This window comes from Ascaphus truei, chromosome 1 (assembly GCF_040206685.1).
Source record: "Ascaphus truei isolate aAscTru1 chromosome 1, aAscTru1.hap1, whole genome shotgun sequence".
Taxonomy (NCBI): Eukaryota; Metazoa; Chordata; class Amphibia; order Anura; family Ascaphidae; genus Ascaphus; species Ascaphus truei.
The window spans coordinates 129,396,480-129,412,899 of record NC_134483.1 but is presented as its reverse complement, the minus strand read 5'-3'; the positions used below and the strand labels follow the sequence as shown (position 1 = coordinate 129,412,899).

The window sequence follows — 16,420 nt, the reverse complement described above, 5'->3', positions numbered from 1 at the left end:
TATTAGACATCATTGGATAATGTTTCACTGGGGTTTTTTGTTTGCCTTCACCTGGCTCAGTGGTTTCCAACCTTTTTTTACATTGTGCACCCACTGTTAGAAAGTATTTGTTCAGCGAACCCCTAATTAATAAACCTTATTGCCTATTAATCAGACTATTGCTAACAAAACTGTTTGACTCATCACACGGTGTACAGTGTCCTGAGATTGTTGAGGGAGAAAACACTTAACGCCCAAAACTGCACCGTCGTGTGTGCAGAGAGCATGGGTGGTATAGCTGTCAATCACTGCGGGAGCTTCCAAAGTCACACCCCACAATGCTTTGCCGCTGTGCATGCAACGCATTGTGGGGAGCGGTCATTGTATGTATGTGTATCTATCTTTATATAGCGCCATTAATGTACATAGTGCTTCAAAGCAGCAATACACATGACAATCATCATATAAATGATACAAATAACACATAATGGGAAGATGTGCTTCAGACATAAGTGGCATTTAGGAAAAGGAGTCCCTGCCCCGAAGAGCTTACTATCTAATTGGTTAGTAGGAGGAACATACAGATACATTAGGAAGGTGTTCTGGTAAGTGCGTCTGCAAGGGGCCCTGGTTTATGTATGAGGTGTAAAGTATCAGCCACGGAGCTACTGGTATGCTTCGTTTAGGATGTGTGTTTTAAGATTTGTCTTAAAGGTGGATAGTGAGGGTGCTAGTCTGATATTGAGGGGATGGGTATTCTAGAGGTGAGGGGCAGTCCGTAAGAAAGGTTTGCATAGGACAGCTCTGCAGTCTGAGACAGCCCCCTTCCACAAGCATTACATTCCTTATCAAGGGTGGCTGTCGGCTGTCTTCGCTTACTTCCTGATTGCCCAACCATTCTTCCTGGGTTAACCCTCTGAGTGCTGGATGAAGGACTCAGATGTATGTTTCCCAGGCATAACTATTAGTACCTTACTTCAGCCTGTCACAAGGTAATAGAGCCAAATTTGGGAGGAAATATGAGGAGCTCCATTTTTGGCATGTTAAGTTTCAGTCGGCGGATGGCCATCCAGGATGATATATATCGGAGAGACATTCAGAAACTTTGGTCTGTACAGCAGGTGTAAGGTCAGTGGTTGAAAAATAAATTTGTGTGTCATCAGCATAGAGGTGATATTTGAATTCAAGAGATCTGATTATTTCACCTAGAGAGAGAGTGTAAAGAGAAGAGGGGCCTGGGATACCCCCACAGAGAGATCGATAGAAGAGGAGGTGTTGGCAAAAGACACAAAGTACCAAAGCTTTTTTTGAGTAATGGTATAACTGTTGCATGTTTTGAAGGAGGAGGGAAAGGTACCAGAGTAGAGGGAGGAGTTAAAAATGTGTGAGAGCGTAGGGATTATAGTAAGAGCAAGAGGTTTTAGGAGATGGGAGGGAATGGGGTCAAGAGGGCAGGTGGTAGAAGAAGAAGAGATGGCGGAAAAATGTGAGGGAGGCAGGAGGAGAGTTAGGAAGAGGTGGAGGAGGATACAGAGGAGATGTCCTGACGTATGGATTCCACCTTTTCCTTGAAAAAGTCAACAAAGTCCTGAGGTGTGATGGAGGAAGAAAAACAGGCAGCAGAGGGTGGTCTGAATAGGGAGTCAAAGACAGAGAAGAGTCTGCATGTATTAAACTTGTGAATGTTGATTAGTGAAGAAAAGTAGGTTTGTTAAGCCTGAGAGAGGGCAGAGTTGAAACAGGATAGCATACATTTGTAGTGAAGCAAGTCTGCGAGCGTGAGTTCCTCCAGAGGCGTTCAGAGGAAGGAATGCAGCATGCGCGTGTTGAAATTTAGCCAGGGTCTGAGGTTAGAGGGCGAGAACAGCAGAGAGAAAGCGGGGCATGTAGATCGAGAGGAGGATAGGGCAAAGTTGTTGTTCCTGTTGTCAGGGACTGGAGCAGAGCGGGGAGAGGAGGAGAAGGAGGAGCGTTAAGTGGAATCAAAAGCTGGTAGGTTAATAGAGCGCAAATCTCTGCAGAAATGAGGGGGAGGTGGAGAAGGGCAGAAGTGAGAGAGAGATGGTCAGAGAGAGGAAATGGAGAAATCGGAGAAGTTTTTAATTGACCGCTATATCACCTACGCAGAGATGCAAAGGGGCTTTAGTAAGTGCGCATTCCCCACAAGGGCTCAGGAACCCAATTAACTGCCTGGGATCCACCATTGCATATTTTGTGGGGTGGACTCATTGGAAACACCTCATGAACCCCTCTGTTGGGAATTGGTGTTCTAGATCAATATACTGTAAATACAAATATAGGATGAGTATCTGTCAAAATTTTAACCCAGGTTGACATTTTTTTTAACATCTACTATGTAACTGGGAGAGAGAGCCTCGATTTACATGTTATCAGCCATTTAGGTTAGCGGCACTTAAACAAATTTTGGAAATTGGAGCATCCGTCCTCGGACTATACGGTAATTAAAATAATTTATCCTAGCCAAGCAAAATTATCATTCTTCATCGTGGGGAGAGATTTTATAGAACCATTTCTATGGCAGTCTCTTTTAGTAAGCAGTAAATGAGTCCTTGACCTGTTTAATTCAGAATAAGAGGAAATTGTTCTATATGTTTTTGTTTTGTTAAAACAAGTGTGGATTATGCAAATACATAAATGGCACATCAGAGCTTAGCTGGGACAATAGAATATTATACTCTTTAGACCAGTGTTTATAAACAGGTGTTCCAAGGAGCCCTTGGGTTCACCGCAATTTTCAGGTCATTTGAAAATTGTACCAAATACAGAGTTTACAATGCATTTGATCTCATACTCGCTAATGGAGAGGAATGGGGTTCCTTACAATGCATCTGATCTCATACCCGCTATTAGAGAGGGTTGGGGTTCCTTACAATGCATCTGATATCAGATGCGCTATTAGAGAGGAATGGGGTTCCTTACAATGCATCTGATCTCAGACCCGCTATGAGAGAGGGTTGGGGTTCTGCAATATTTCACAATATAATTAATAAGGTATTTTAACCAAAAAAAGAGAAAAACTACTACTATAGACAATGCACCTTCCAGCTCTAACCCAATATTTTCCATATATGCATCAGTTCTTTTCTTTGGTTGGTCTTTGAACACTCTATGTGGTTAGAGAGCTGAGAAGTAAAAGTTGAAAGCAATTGATATCCTTATTATATAATTAACTAAATGCAATTAAAATGTGTGTGTATCTACAGTTGAACCCCGTTATAACGCGGTGCACGGGGTCCACATAAGGAGACTGTGTTATAACTGGGATTGCAAAATTGCTGATGCGCAAGGACTTACCCGGCATCTGCAGCTCTCTCCTCTTTCCCAGCCTCATTAGGCTGATGATGACATCCACGTGCGCGGCACACATCTAAAATTCAGTGCTTTATTGCCAACGAACACACACACCTCCTTCTACACTAATAATTTTAACCTATGGTGTAGTGGTAGAGAATCCCTACTAGTGTATGAAGGGTCATGGGTTTGATGCCTGCATGGTATGGTATAGTGCACTTTTGCAGCATAGTACACTCTGAAAGAGCAATGCACATGGCCATATAAGGTTACTCCGTAGGGAGCACATTTTTTTTCTTTCTTTATAAATTTAAGACCGTTTTGCTAAGTGACCAGAGGAACACCTTGTATTTTTGGAGTCAACACATTGATGATTGTTATGTCCTACAAAACAATTGCGTTTCTCCTTCACAGGGAATTAAGGCTGTCCTTGCTGAGAGCTATGAACGCATTCACCGCAGTAACCTGGTAGGAATGGGGATAATTCCTCTGCAGTACTTGCCAGGACAGACGGCAGATAAATTAGGGCTTACTGGCCAGGAGCGTTACACCATCATCATGCCTGAAGGGGAAGACCTCCGACCTGGCATGACCGTCCAGATCAAGGTATACCTCCGCAGCAAGAGGACATGCTCCCCCACTGAAATGGCAGTGGTTTTCAACCTTTGAAAGCAGCAAGTCCCCCACCCCCAAAAGTCCATATAAGTTTTTAGCTCGCATAATGTTCATATCTTGCTTCCTGAGGATGTTTGTTTTTTGTTTTCTTAATACTAGAGAAGCATAAAAAAGAAATCTTCATCTCTCGCTTCTGAGGTTACCATAGTCAAATTTAAACTGCATTGGGCTCTGGGAAAAACTTAATTTAAAGCAGCAAAACATATGATTTTATTTTTTTTTAATCAGTTCTGTTGTATTAGATAATACGTATTGCATTTTTGTATTTATTTATTCATTCAATTTAATGCCATTATTGAGTTTTAAAGCATCTTTTGATTTCTATAGCCGGTTCTAACCCACGTCCCAAGCAGTTCAAGATCTTTGCAACACTTTCCTGTTTGGGATAATTTGTTGCAAATGTTCCCAGCAGTTTGTGCTGCAAACTGTAACAATAGATAATGTTACCTTAGTAATATTAGGATACATTGTAGCTGCTGAGTTACACTGACGGAAGCAGCCATTATGTTAGGCAACACCAGCAGGATTGTTACAGATTTACAGCAGGAGCCCCAAACAATTGACACCTTAGGTAAGAATGCAGCATTATACATTTGTCATATCTGTATGCTTTACATATGCAAATAAGAAAAACAGAATGAAAAAAGGAGGGAATGCTGCTTTAACCTCCTGGGCACTTAATATTTTAAATGCACAAAGTATCAGATTTAAAAATGAAGACTGCTTTTGAAAGGGCAAAAAGTGGGCACTTAAAGTTAAAACATGAAAAACGGTAAAGTAAAAATACATTTTTTTTTTGCAAACCACAGAAGCCCCTATTTACAAAATAAGGAGTAACAGATTGCATTTTGTTGCCATTATAGTAACATAATCGCTTTAGATTCAACAATAGGTCTATTGAACCTATGTTTGAATTTGCTTGGAAAGATTGTATAACTTACATTTCTAAAAAGATTTGCCCAAATTTTTTCTTAACGTTTATACTGCACTATTGACATACAATATCAGGTACTGTATGTCATGGTAAAAATGCTTGTTTTCTAAGGGATGATTGGGTAGACCCACTCCATCCAGTGTTTTTTTCCCCCACTGGCTACTCACTATTTTAGGTTCTATTTAATGGGTTAATTGTGAGTACAGTGACGACGTGCATCTTTTAACCTTTCTTATTCCCTCCCTGTGCAGATGAATACCGGAAAGACCTTTGAAGCCACCATGAGATTTGACACTGATGTGGAGCTCACCTACTTCCGCAATGGTGGCATCTTGAACTACATGATCCGTAAAATGGCCAAAGTATAAGCCAGGCAAATGTTACGTTCTGGAGAACTTTAGAGATTAAAAAAATAGCCTCTGTGTGGCCCCCACAGTAAACATTCAGAAAACACTGCTGGTAAATTACAATGCTGCCCAAGGTGTGCTCCTCCAATTTGTTCGTTTACACCCTCTTGAATGTAATTTTGGGGTGGGGGGAGGAGTATGCACAGACTACAAAAATCATGTACATTACACACATTACATCTTTGTGTTAGTTGAAGTGTTTTTTTTTAATGAGAATAAACTTTAACAAATGATACTTATGCTTTTGAATTGAGGGATTGTTATGGGCAGATACAAATGGGAAGTAACGGATTACTAAATACTAATGTCAAAGGCTATGCCACACCGAATAACAGAAAATGTTAGCTGCACCTTTATTATTAGGAAGAGTTCTGGATCTTTCATATAGACGGGTGGCCCTTTGGTTATCCAGTAGTCACTGTGCTGTTAAACAAATTTAGGCTTGCCCAGGGAACTTGAACAAATGTTTTTATAAAGTTAGGATAAATCTGCTTTCAAATGGCATAGATACTTTTGAAAATCATTGTAATCTTGTTTTGTAGCAGTGGTTGGCTTCCTCTGTCCTAACGCACTGTTAAAAAGGTAACCAGAGATGCATTAAGGGGTTATTCATAAAGTATGATCTTACCGTTCTGGGTACTACCACACGGAAACTACTTTTGAAGCAAACGGGAGTTTTCGTGCAATAGTTTTCCCAATCGGCACTATCGCAGTTTAATGAATAACCGTCTTAGTGCACATTGAGCCAGAAACACATTGCAGGTTAATACCAGGCAGTGCTGTAACTACTGCCTGGTATGTCCGGACACGTCCTGGGGGCTCCAGCTCGGGCCCGAAGGGAGTTTGGACCCTCCTTCCAGACTCTTGATGACACACCCAGGCGGTTGCAGAGGCCTTGCATTCTTCCCCAAAGCAATGGAACTGATTGCTGGGGAAAGAGTGGGGCCTCTAACATGGCAGCCCCCCTGATGTTGCGTCGTCATGGTGACACGGTCACATTACATCTCCCCCGGGCCCCTTAAGGCGTAGTTACGCCACTGACTCCAGGACTGAATAAATTTGCTCTTTGGTATGATCAAAAAGCATTTGATTGAAGTCTCAATTGATGATAAATGCCTACGTTACTAAATGTGAATTGTTTCCTTGTCAAATTTTTTTAATATATTTTTCCTGTAATCCCTCCAGTTTTGTTTTTGTCAGCATCAAGTTCTTCACAAATAAATGCTTTGTAAAATCAATCAGAATAAATCTATTTTCAAGAGACTTGTGGATTTTTTTATTTTATTATTATTTTTTATTATTATTATTATTACTACTGAATAGGTAGATTGAAATGCAGTCTGGTCTGTGTGGTCCTGATATTTCCGTAAAAGGTAGTACCAGAAAAAAGTAAGATTTCATCCCTCACACTACTTTGTTAAATAAAAATACATATATGTATACTTATGATTTGAATTCTCATATCTATAAACAATCTGATTTTCTGTTGACAAAGATGAAGATTTTACTGGAGTTGTCAAATATATATGATCCTATATAATGCCTTCCTGAATTTACAGCAATATTGTCCAACTGCCCATTTCTGGATTTCTGTCATAATATTTTAGTTGCTCACATCGTTTCATTAGAATATATATTTTTTTAATTTAAAAAAAGTGTGCTCTATGTATTATCTTTAAAATAAGGTAAATATAGGGTACATTCCTGGCCTACTAAAAGGGTAATGGAAATTGGGAAACTATAACTTCTGCCTCCTTTCTGAAACAAAACATGCCCACTGCCAACCTGTTTGACCACAAGCCAATTATTAATAAGCACAACACTTAAATGTGCCAATGCTTGAAACATTTTAAATTAAGAACTGCTCTATAAACAACGAATGAGACAGACAATAATTTGCCATAGAATAGTTCTTTATAAACTTTGTTTAATATAATAATGAGCCAATGCTTCAAATGCATAAATCAGTACTACAAGAATTAATGGGGGTTTATGCTAGGTTGAGAAGGCCCTTATTCAATAAGCTTTGAAGCAATAGGCTAAAACCAGCTACTTTTGGAGCTTGTGTCAGGCCCCCAAGGGAAGATGTGGCAGGGAGACCGCATGGGGAGTTATAATGAAACACTTCCTGCATCACTGTGGATTGTGTATGTGGATTGAAGGGACAGAGACAAGTGCCAGCCAGGACACGGTCCTAGTGATAATGAAGTGAGGACTTTCCTCTCCTTCCCACCTCTCCCCCTGTTGGCTGCAATAGAGAACTTACAGATGAATCGGATAGAATTCAGCTACAAGTGCTAGAGTGAGAGTCCATAAGTATGTATTGTTGCACTTAATGGGAATGTAAGGCCGTGCTTATAATGGCAGTGCGTGACACCGGAACAAACAAACATGCAAAGCAATGAAGGTGCACCTAGAACGCGCGTCCAAGCGCGCGATTTTCCAAGAGACTTTAAATTGTTCTTGCCACACGACGGCCGTGTTACATGAGCGGTTCAGCCAATGAGGGCGGACCGCTCACGCGATGCCACGCCTCCTGATGCCTGCAGTGCAGATTTCGCACGCGAGTGACAGTTACGTGGTCATGTGCACAGCCAGAGCAACTATAATCGAGGCCTAAGAACGTGTGAAAGAATAGAACCGGTCTTTGTGGTTACCCCAGAATACACATGCTGGGTGAGGTGCAGCTAATTCCAGTCTTCTATTGTTCAACGCCACACTTTATTGAAATGAAGACACGTCGTGAGAATAACCAGCCGGTTCTGCTGTGGTCAGATAGTACCTTGTAATCTGTGGCTTATGGGTTACTTTATTATGCAGATATGTTAGTACAGTAATGTATGGCTTTGAAATGTAGCTGCACTAACACCACTATTCTATAAGCTGTGCAGTCCTTCACACCTCCTCAACAAAGCAATACGCTCCATTTACTTGATTTCCTAACAAGGCATTAAGTTTTTTCCTAAATTTTGTATATGGGCATAAAAGCACATACGGAAAATGTAAATTCAATGTACTGATCTAGCAGGAGTTATGGTACGTGCTAATGCAAAGTATTGTATTCAATGGAAATTATATAATTTCTCACGTGTGGTAAATATAGTGCTAGCATTGACGCATCACAGTGTTAATGGGTGCAACATCATCTGTGATATCCAGCGAAGAATGCAGGTATATACAGTAGCTCTGTTAAAAATAATAAAAAAGCTGGAGGGCAATGCTGATTAAAAGCAATTTATTAGCACATTACAATTGTGCACAGCAGATATGAACAAATCTCTAACATGTTTCATGCCACAAGGTGCTTTGTCAAAGGGTAGTTGCTACATGTATGATACAGATATTAAATATCTTTTTCAACCGGAGATGGTGTGAGCGGAACCTGAAAACAACTTTTCCACATGGCCAGAGCCGACTGCAGTGGAAAAGGCATCAAAGGCATCGGAAGCTCCCAAACAGTGACCTCTCCGATGGAAAGCTGTTACACGGCTGGCAAAAATTGTTAAAATATTTTCGACTAATAGGTGACAATGTAACCCTTAGCAGTAAACACTTGAAAGAGTGTCAGCATATTGTATTTTTTTTTTTTTTAAACACCATGTACATGACAATATATTGTATATAATTGTGATGGTTAGAGTGAATCTTATGAATTTGTAAATAGAACTGAGCTATGTTCTGGTCATATGACACAAAGATCAGCAAACTTGAATGACATCGCAAAAGTATATAAAATCAATAACTGGGAAAACCAAAACCACTGAAAAAAATAAAGAAATATACAAAAAAATACAATAATGTTGGCTCCCAGAAATTGTTATATACGAATGTGTACCCTCGTTTGAAAGAATGTCTGAGGTATGTAGTTATTATAATATATACTAGAAACATAACTATATGGTATAATATCTAATTTACATCAATATAACCCTATTAATATATAACAACAAAAAAATCAAACGTTGGATAATGATATACAACTAAATATTCAGAGATACTAAGAGCTTGATTACATCCCTCCATTCGCATGAATATCAGAACCAGATTGGTGTACAAAAAGATTAAACATTAGAAGATAATATACAGCTAGATTTCAAGGCAATGATGTACCCATAATCTTAAGGAAACATCAACCAATTTAGATGTACAAATATCATCAGAAAGGATGTACTAATACCATCAATGCATGTTCCTGTAGACATATAAGTATGAAAATATGAAGGAACCCCAAAATATTATATACAATCGGTGTTCATTAGTTCGCAACCAATTATAACTGCCTAGTCCAATTAGGCTAAATTGCAGTATTCCAATTATACTGCAATTTAGAAAAATACTGGACGGCGCTCAAATACTCTTATCCAGTACTTATAAATACAATAGATAAACCCACAGTGAACATATAATTATGTAGAAATATAAACCAATATTAAATGGTGAATATAGATATAAATAAGTAACGTGTAAATATATTGCAAAAACCACACACCACCATGTGCTAGTGTTAAAGGTAATAAATGGGCTAACAAACATCTTCTCAACCCTTGGTCAAGACTGTCTCAGTGTCCTGTCACATACATTCTCCTCCAAATCCCAGGGGAGTCGTGTTGCAAGCCATAAAAAGAAAAAACATATAATAGTGCAAATATTGCTAAAACAATGAAGGTGGAAAATAAAAAAGGTGCTCCAAAACACCTACTCACACTTTAGTAGTATTGTAGCAATAATCCAGTCAAAGGCAATGCTGTTATGCTGGATCCAGGAAGTAGTAGATTCGGCAGATCTCAAAATCAGAAAGACACACAAGCTATAGGGCAGATGTACAAACATTTATAAAACTAGGGAAATCACAATTAAAGGCTTACAGTGTGGCAGTCAATCAAGGGCACGGGAAATGTCTTGTGCAGGCTTCAGGTGAGTCGCGACCTCACCGCCTCACCACCCGCGCTCCGATCACTTCTGCGTCTGCTTCGGTTCCGGTGACGTCACGTCGGGTTCTCCGAGAACACCTTCCGGAATCGCCAGGGGAAACCAAAGGGACGCCTCTCTTCCAAAATCACGCCGCAAGCCATGCTCTACGTGTTTCGCCGTTCCGTAGTGACGGCTTCCTCAGGAGTGGCTCTCTACTTTCCCATTGGTGGTATATATACCCACTAGTTTATTTGTGAATGGAAAATGCGTAGAGCTTGCCTTTAATTGTGATTTACCTAGTTTTATAAATGTTTGTACATCTGCCCTATAGCTTGTGTGTATTTCTGATTTTGAGATCTGCCGAATCTACTACTTCCTGGATCCAGCATAACAGCATTGCCTTTGACTGGATTATTGCTACAATACTACTAAAGTGTGAGTAGGCGTTTTGGAGCACTTTTTTTATTTTCTACCTTCACTATTTTAGCAATATTTGCACTATTATATGTTTTTTCTTTTTATGGCTTGGAACACGACTCCCCTGGGATTTGGAGGAGTATTCTAATTATACTATAAGAAATGTTGTTCGCAATCCACATTTAAACCCTGTGGGGCCACTGATGCGAAAATCCAGAGCATTTCTCTGTGATTGAGCATGCCAAGTCTATCCAGAAATGTAGTCAAGTTTCTAGACTGTTCCAAAAAGGATTTGTCACAATCTACATAACTAAGAATTGACCCTTTGGGATCGCCTTGAGAGTTTTGGGGTGACCACTTTTCGCTCTAAGTAAGTATTCCTAAAGTTATTCGTGGTGAACATCTGTTTGTATTGTACCCTTTATCTATATACAACAATAGATTAAGATATTGTTTATAATGGCTGTGAAAAGTGTGAGTAAAAGTTAAATTTAAATTGTTAGTATTTAGTGTCGATAAATTGTGAGCGTTGATGAATCACCGTGCCAAATAAATACAAGATCATCAATGTATCTCTTGTAAAAAAAATCACTGTAAATATTAGTGTCACCAAAGGTGTTAGTGGATTCCCACAGTCCCATAAATAAATTGGTGTACGACAGTGCAAATGACACCCAGGAGCAGGAAGGCAGACACACACACTCACCGTGTGCTCTGCACAAAGCGGAAGCCCCGCCCCTGGCTTCCTCTGACCTGCAGCCAATTCCCTGCGGCCCGGCCGGCATGAAGGAGTGATGGTGAGGAGGGATGGTAAGGAGGGATGGTGGGGAGGATAATCGCGGCGCCCCTCTAGGCAAGCCGCGGCGCACAGATTGGGAACCACTGTTCTAACCTCTTCATTTGGCCTTTAACAGTGGACTGCAGCCAGCACCGACATGGATGGCCACTACCTAGACTTGGTTTTCACTAAAAAAAATTCTGATTTCTCCATTTCCCCCTTTTCTCTCTGACTATCACCTCATCTCATTTTCTCTCTCTTGCTTCTCCCCTTCTCCATCTCCATCTCCATCTATCCCTTGTTTCTGCAGAGACCTGCGCTCTATTAACCTACCAGCTTTTGATCCCACTTTACGCTCCTCCTTCTCCTCTCTCAGCCCTGCTCCTGACTCCGACAACCTGGTCAGGAACTACAACTCTGCCCTGTCCTGCTCTCTTGATCTACATGCCCCACTTTCTCTCTGCCGTTCTAGCCCTTCTAACCCCAGACCCTGGCTAAATTCGCACACACGAATGCTGTGTTCCTGCACTCGTTCCTCTGAGTGCCTTTGGAGGAAATCTCACACTCTTGCAGATTTCCTTCAATACAAATTTATGCTATCCTGTTCCAATTCTGCCCTCTCAGGCAAAACGAACCTACTTTTCTTCACTAATCAACACGCACAAGTCTAACCCACGACGACTCTTCTTTGTCCTTTTAGTGTCTCTTCTGCTAACACCTCCTCCTCTATCGATCTCTCTGTGGAGGTACCCCAGGGCTCTGTTCTGGGACCTCCCTCTTTTCTCTGTACACACACTCACTAGGTGACCTAATCACGTCTCTTGGGTTCAAATATCACCTCTATGCTGATGACACACACATTTACTTTTAAACCCCTGACCTTACACCTGCTGTACAGACCAAAGTTTCTGAATGTCTCTCTGCGATCTCATCTTGGATGGCCCTCCGCTGACTTAAACTCAACATGTCAAAAACAGAGCTCCTCATATTTCATCTCAAACCTGGCCCCACTACCTCCTTCCACATTACTGTTGGAAGTTCTGTCATACACACAGTAGCGAAAGCACGTTGCCTAGGGGTCACACTCGACTCCTCTCTCATATTCTCCTTTCACATTCAAAACATATCTAAAACCTATCGCTTTTTCCTCCACAATATTACAAAGATACACCCTTTCCTCTGTTGTTCGACTGCTAAAACTCTGACACAGGCCGTCATTCTCTCCCGTCTCAATTACTGTAACCGCCTGCTGTCCGGCCTTCCTGCCTCTCACCTGTCTCCCCTACAATCTATGCTAAACGCTGCTGCCAGAATCACTGTACTCTTTCCTAAATCTGTTTCAGCGTCTCCCCTGCTGAAATCACTCTCCTGGCTTCCTATCAAATCCTGCATCTCACACTCAAGTCTGCTCCTCACTTTGAAAGCTTTATACTCTTCTGCCCTTCCTTACATCCCAGCCCTAATTTCTCGCTATGCACCATCCCGACTCTTGCGTTCCGCTCAAGGATGTCTTCCCTCTACTCCCTTTGTATCTAAAGCCCTCTCCCGCATTAAACTTTTCTCACTGACTGCCCCACAGCTCTGGAATGCCCTTCCCCTCAACACCCGACTAGCACACCCTCTAACCATCTTTAAGATCCACCTTAAAAACACACCTGCTTAACGAAGCATACGAGTAGCTACGCTGCTAATACTGTAAACCTGATACATAAAGCTTGGCCCCTTGCAGACGCACTTACCAGAATGCCCTCCTGCTGTCTCTGTACACCTTCCTACCTATCAATTCGATTGTAAGCTCTTCGGAGCAGGGACTCCTCTTCCTAAATGTTAATTTTTAAGCCTGAAGCACTTATTCCCATGATCTGTTATTTGTATTATTTGTTATTTATATGATTGTCACGTGTATTACTACGGTGAAGCGCTATGTACATTAATGGTGCTATATAAATAAAGACATACATATATATGTATGTAATTATAATCTATTGAATTGCCCAAAGCTATAGTGCTCAGGGGTGCACCATGTATCTGTAATGTGGAATCATGCTTATTACCCTTATTAGCAAAATATATATTTTCGATAATTTCCTTATGAATTTCTAGGCATCAATAATTGTGTCAAACAGCTGATCGTTATTATGAGGAGCAACATTCAACCCCTTATTTTGGAGTGAAATCTCTATAGGGGTAAGGTCAACTGCGGAAATATTAATGATATTATCTTGACTTAGAAAATATTTTTTCTTTTGTTGACTGGAACTCCCCTTCTTCCTTGACCTTCGAATCCTCTTAAGCTTTAAATAGTTCTCCAACGTGGTAATGTCCCATCAGCCTCATATGTCTTGTGGGAGCAGTTTTTCAAATTTAGAGAAATACCTCGATAAATCAGTGGAATCATCTCATTATATATCTTTAGTTCCATCGAAAACGCCTTCTGCTCATTTTGACCTGTTACTATTGTCTGAACAGGTATAAACATAAGTCCATGATAGACCATCATTATTAACACCCTTACCGTTACTATATATATTTAAATTTGATTTCTTCTATGTGTTGTATCTCTGTCCCCAAAAACTTTTTTTCATACCATATATGATTTTAACCAGCAAAATATTCCTTCAAAAAAGATCTTGGATGGAATCTAAATAAATCTAATTGTAAGGTCATTTACTGATGTTCTGACGGGATTCGCACCCCCGTTGGTAGAAACTGATATAAAACAAGTGAGAAATTAATCCCAGAATACGGTGACCACCGTGTTCTGGGATTAATTTCTTGCTTGTTTCATATCTGCTACGTCTGTATCTGGTAATGAGGCTTACATTACTCTGTATTAGCAGAGAATGACTCAGATATTTCCTTTTGACTCAATTCTTTCATTGTAAAATTAACATCTGCCCATTTGCGGAAGGACTCTTGAGAAGTTTCTTCTGCATTCTCTACCACAAAGCTTTTGATTTTTAACAGTGGGATGTTTTGGCGTTTTAGGTAGCTGCAAGCGTCCCCCCACAATTTCTTGCAGCTTGGTTCCTTGCAGTATATGCTATACTCCTTTGTAAATCCTTGGAAGGATTTTGGTTTGGAAAGGAGCACAGTGATGTACCGTTCCTTAAAGGATCTATCCACCACTGTGTGGTGATTCCCCGGTGTGGCCTGTGTGGAAGGGAAAGCATATACAGTACATATAACATTCAGAATATTAAAGTCAATGATGTTTATGCTGTGCATATTAAGGCGGTTGAGATACATTGCTATTTTAGGATTTCATCTCATAGCCTATATAACACTAGGGTTTCCTGTTTTGTGGTTTTCAGGCATACTGTACAAGCCTGTGACCCAATTTGATAGCCTGGCTTTGGCATATTCCTGTTCTAGGTCACGCAGTGTTATGCTTCTGAAATCATTGAAGAAGTAATCTCGCAATACTATTAAAGCCAGGTCTCTACAAATCAATCTCTATGGGATCAAGTCATTAAGATCTGAAATTAACATAGAGTGAAAGGAAGTTAAATTGTACCAAAACAATTTCATAATAACCCCATGAGGCTGTTATTTGTATTATAGACTTTCAGAGCTTAAAACTGCTAGAGCCAGCGTTGTATACAAAGCAAAAAGAGTGTGGCGCTCAACGTGGGATTGACAAAAAGTGCTTAAGTGATATAATAATCAATAAATACTTAAGTGATAAATGAAGTGATACGTGATCGATATTAATATTAGCTATAATATTGCTATAATGATCAGGTAAACAAAGAAGTGAAAATGTAAATATATACTGGTCTAGGTGTGATTTGACTATATAATATAACAAGTCATACAAATAATTATGGAAAAGTGTATACTCCTCCACTCGTAAACCCCGGAACAGGATATGTTTAAATATCCTCCACAAGCTATATCCACAGACAACATAGGAGCGGGGGAAGTGACACCATAGGAGAGAGAAAACAACATAGGGCAATACTGCAGGACTCAGTGTTGTTCTTATGGCTTGAATCTATGAAGATTATACTCACAAACAGAGAATTAAATAAGGCATATCCAAACTGTGGCAAACGTGGGCAGGACTCCAGGGGGAAAAAAAAGACCACAATAGTGCAGATGATCCATAAAAATATATTTACTTGCATAAAACAATACCCCCCATGAATTATAAGCTTACATCAGGGATGGTACTCAAAAGCATTGTACAAACAGTGAAGGAAGCTGCCGTTGTTCACGTGTGTGTGGTGAGTCGTGTTCGCACCGCACTGATGGACTCCACCCCGTCCTGGTCACGTCACTTCCGGTATCACGATAACACTAAGGCACGCGGATGGTGTAAATGGCGCTTCTCTCAGCACTGGTCACTCGCTCAGAGTCTCCTACTTTGGCAAGTGTCGGACTCAACGCTTTTCGCTATGATTTGCTTCGTCAGGAGTCAGTAACCCCCACCCACGTCTGCAATTCTATATATACCCTGTCTGATCAAACACTAATTGAACAGACATGTATTGGAGGTGGGACCAGCGCCAGCAATCATACAGTACAAGTTTAAAACTATTATCAACAATAGCAGAACTATACTAAAAATAATTTATCCTACAGCAAATTAAGTATATATAAACATATAAATAAAAATGCTGCATAGATCTCATGGCAATTAATACAGTACTATTCAATTAATACAAAAACAATAATACAATGCATAAATATGAATAAAGAGATAAAATCACTATGGATTATTTAAAACTCTATATCTATCTTGCAACATGTTATTTGGGTCCCTGATTTGACCATACCCAACCAAAAATGGGGAATATGAATCAAATGAAGGGACTCAAATATTCCGGATTAATTGACCATATATATATATATATATATACATATATATATATATAAAATAAAAAAATAAATAGATGCTACCGTTCTGTGGCTAACGAAATGCTTTTATTTGTGCGAGCTTTCGAGATACACTGATCTCTTCTTCCGGCGATGTTACAATGAATGAAGCAAGCAAAAGGTATA

The 16,420-nt window shown here is 40.1% G+C and overlaps 2 protein-coding genes and 1 long non-coding RNA gene across 6 annotated transcripts in view; 1 reads left to right on the top strand and 2 right to left on the bottom strand.

Annotated features, from left to right (window-relative positions):
* ACO1 (aconitase 1) overlaps nucleotides 1-6,570 on the top strand; it is an 88,776-nt gene extending 82,206 nt beyond the window's left edge. For all 3 annotated transcript variants that reach the window (XM_075594723.1, XM_075594720.1, XM_075594728.1), the window contains exons 20-21: nucleotides 3,706-3,897; nucleotides 5,152-6,570. In XM_075594723.1, coding sequence (XP_075450838.1) covers nucleotides 3,706-3,897; nucleotides 5,152-5,268 — 309 coding nt within the window. In that variant the 3' untranslated portion in view covers nucleotides 5,269-6,570. The remainder of the gene's footprint in view (nucleotides 1-3,705; nucleotides 3,898-5,151) is intronic.
* LOC142491940 (uncharacterized) overlaps nucleotides 1-10,557 on the bottom strand; it is a 63,653-nt gene extending 53,096 nt beyond the window's left edge. For both annotated transcript variants that reach the window (XR_012800604.1, XR_012800607.1), the window contains exon 1: nucleotides 10,011-10,557. This is a non-coding gene — a long non-coding RNA (uncharacterized LOC142491940). The remainder of the gene's footprint in view (nucleotides 1-10,010) is intronic.
* A 187-nt stretch (nucleotides 10,558-10,744) lies between these two features.
* LOC142491888 (antiviral innate immune response receptor RIG-I-like) overlaps nucleotides 10,745-16,420 on the bottom strand; it is a 145,202-nt gene continuing 139,526 nt past the window's right edge. The window contains exon 20 of the mRNA XM_075594709.1: nucleotides 10,745-14,566. Within this exon, the coding sequence (XP_075450824.1) occupies nucleotides 14,237-14,566 (330 nt within the window). The 3' untranslated portion in view covers nucleotides 10,745-14,236. The remainder of the gene's footprint in view (nucleotides 14,567-16,420) is intronic.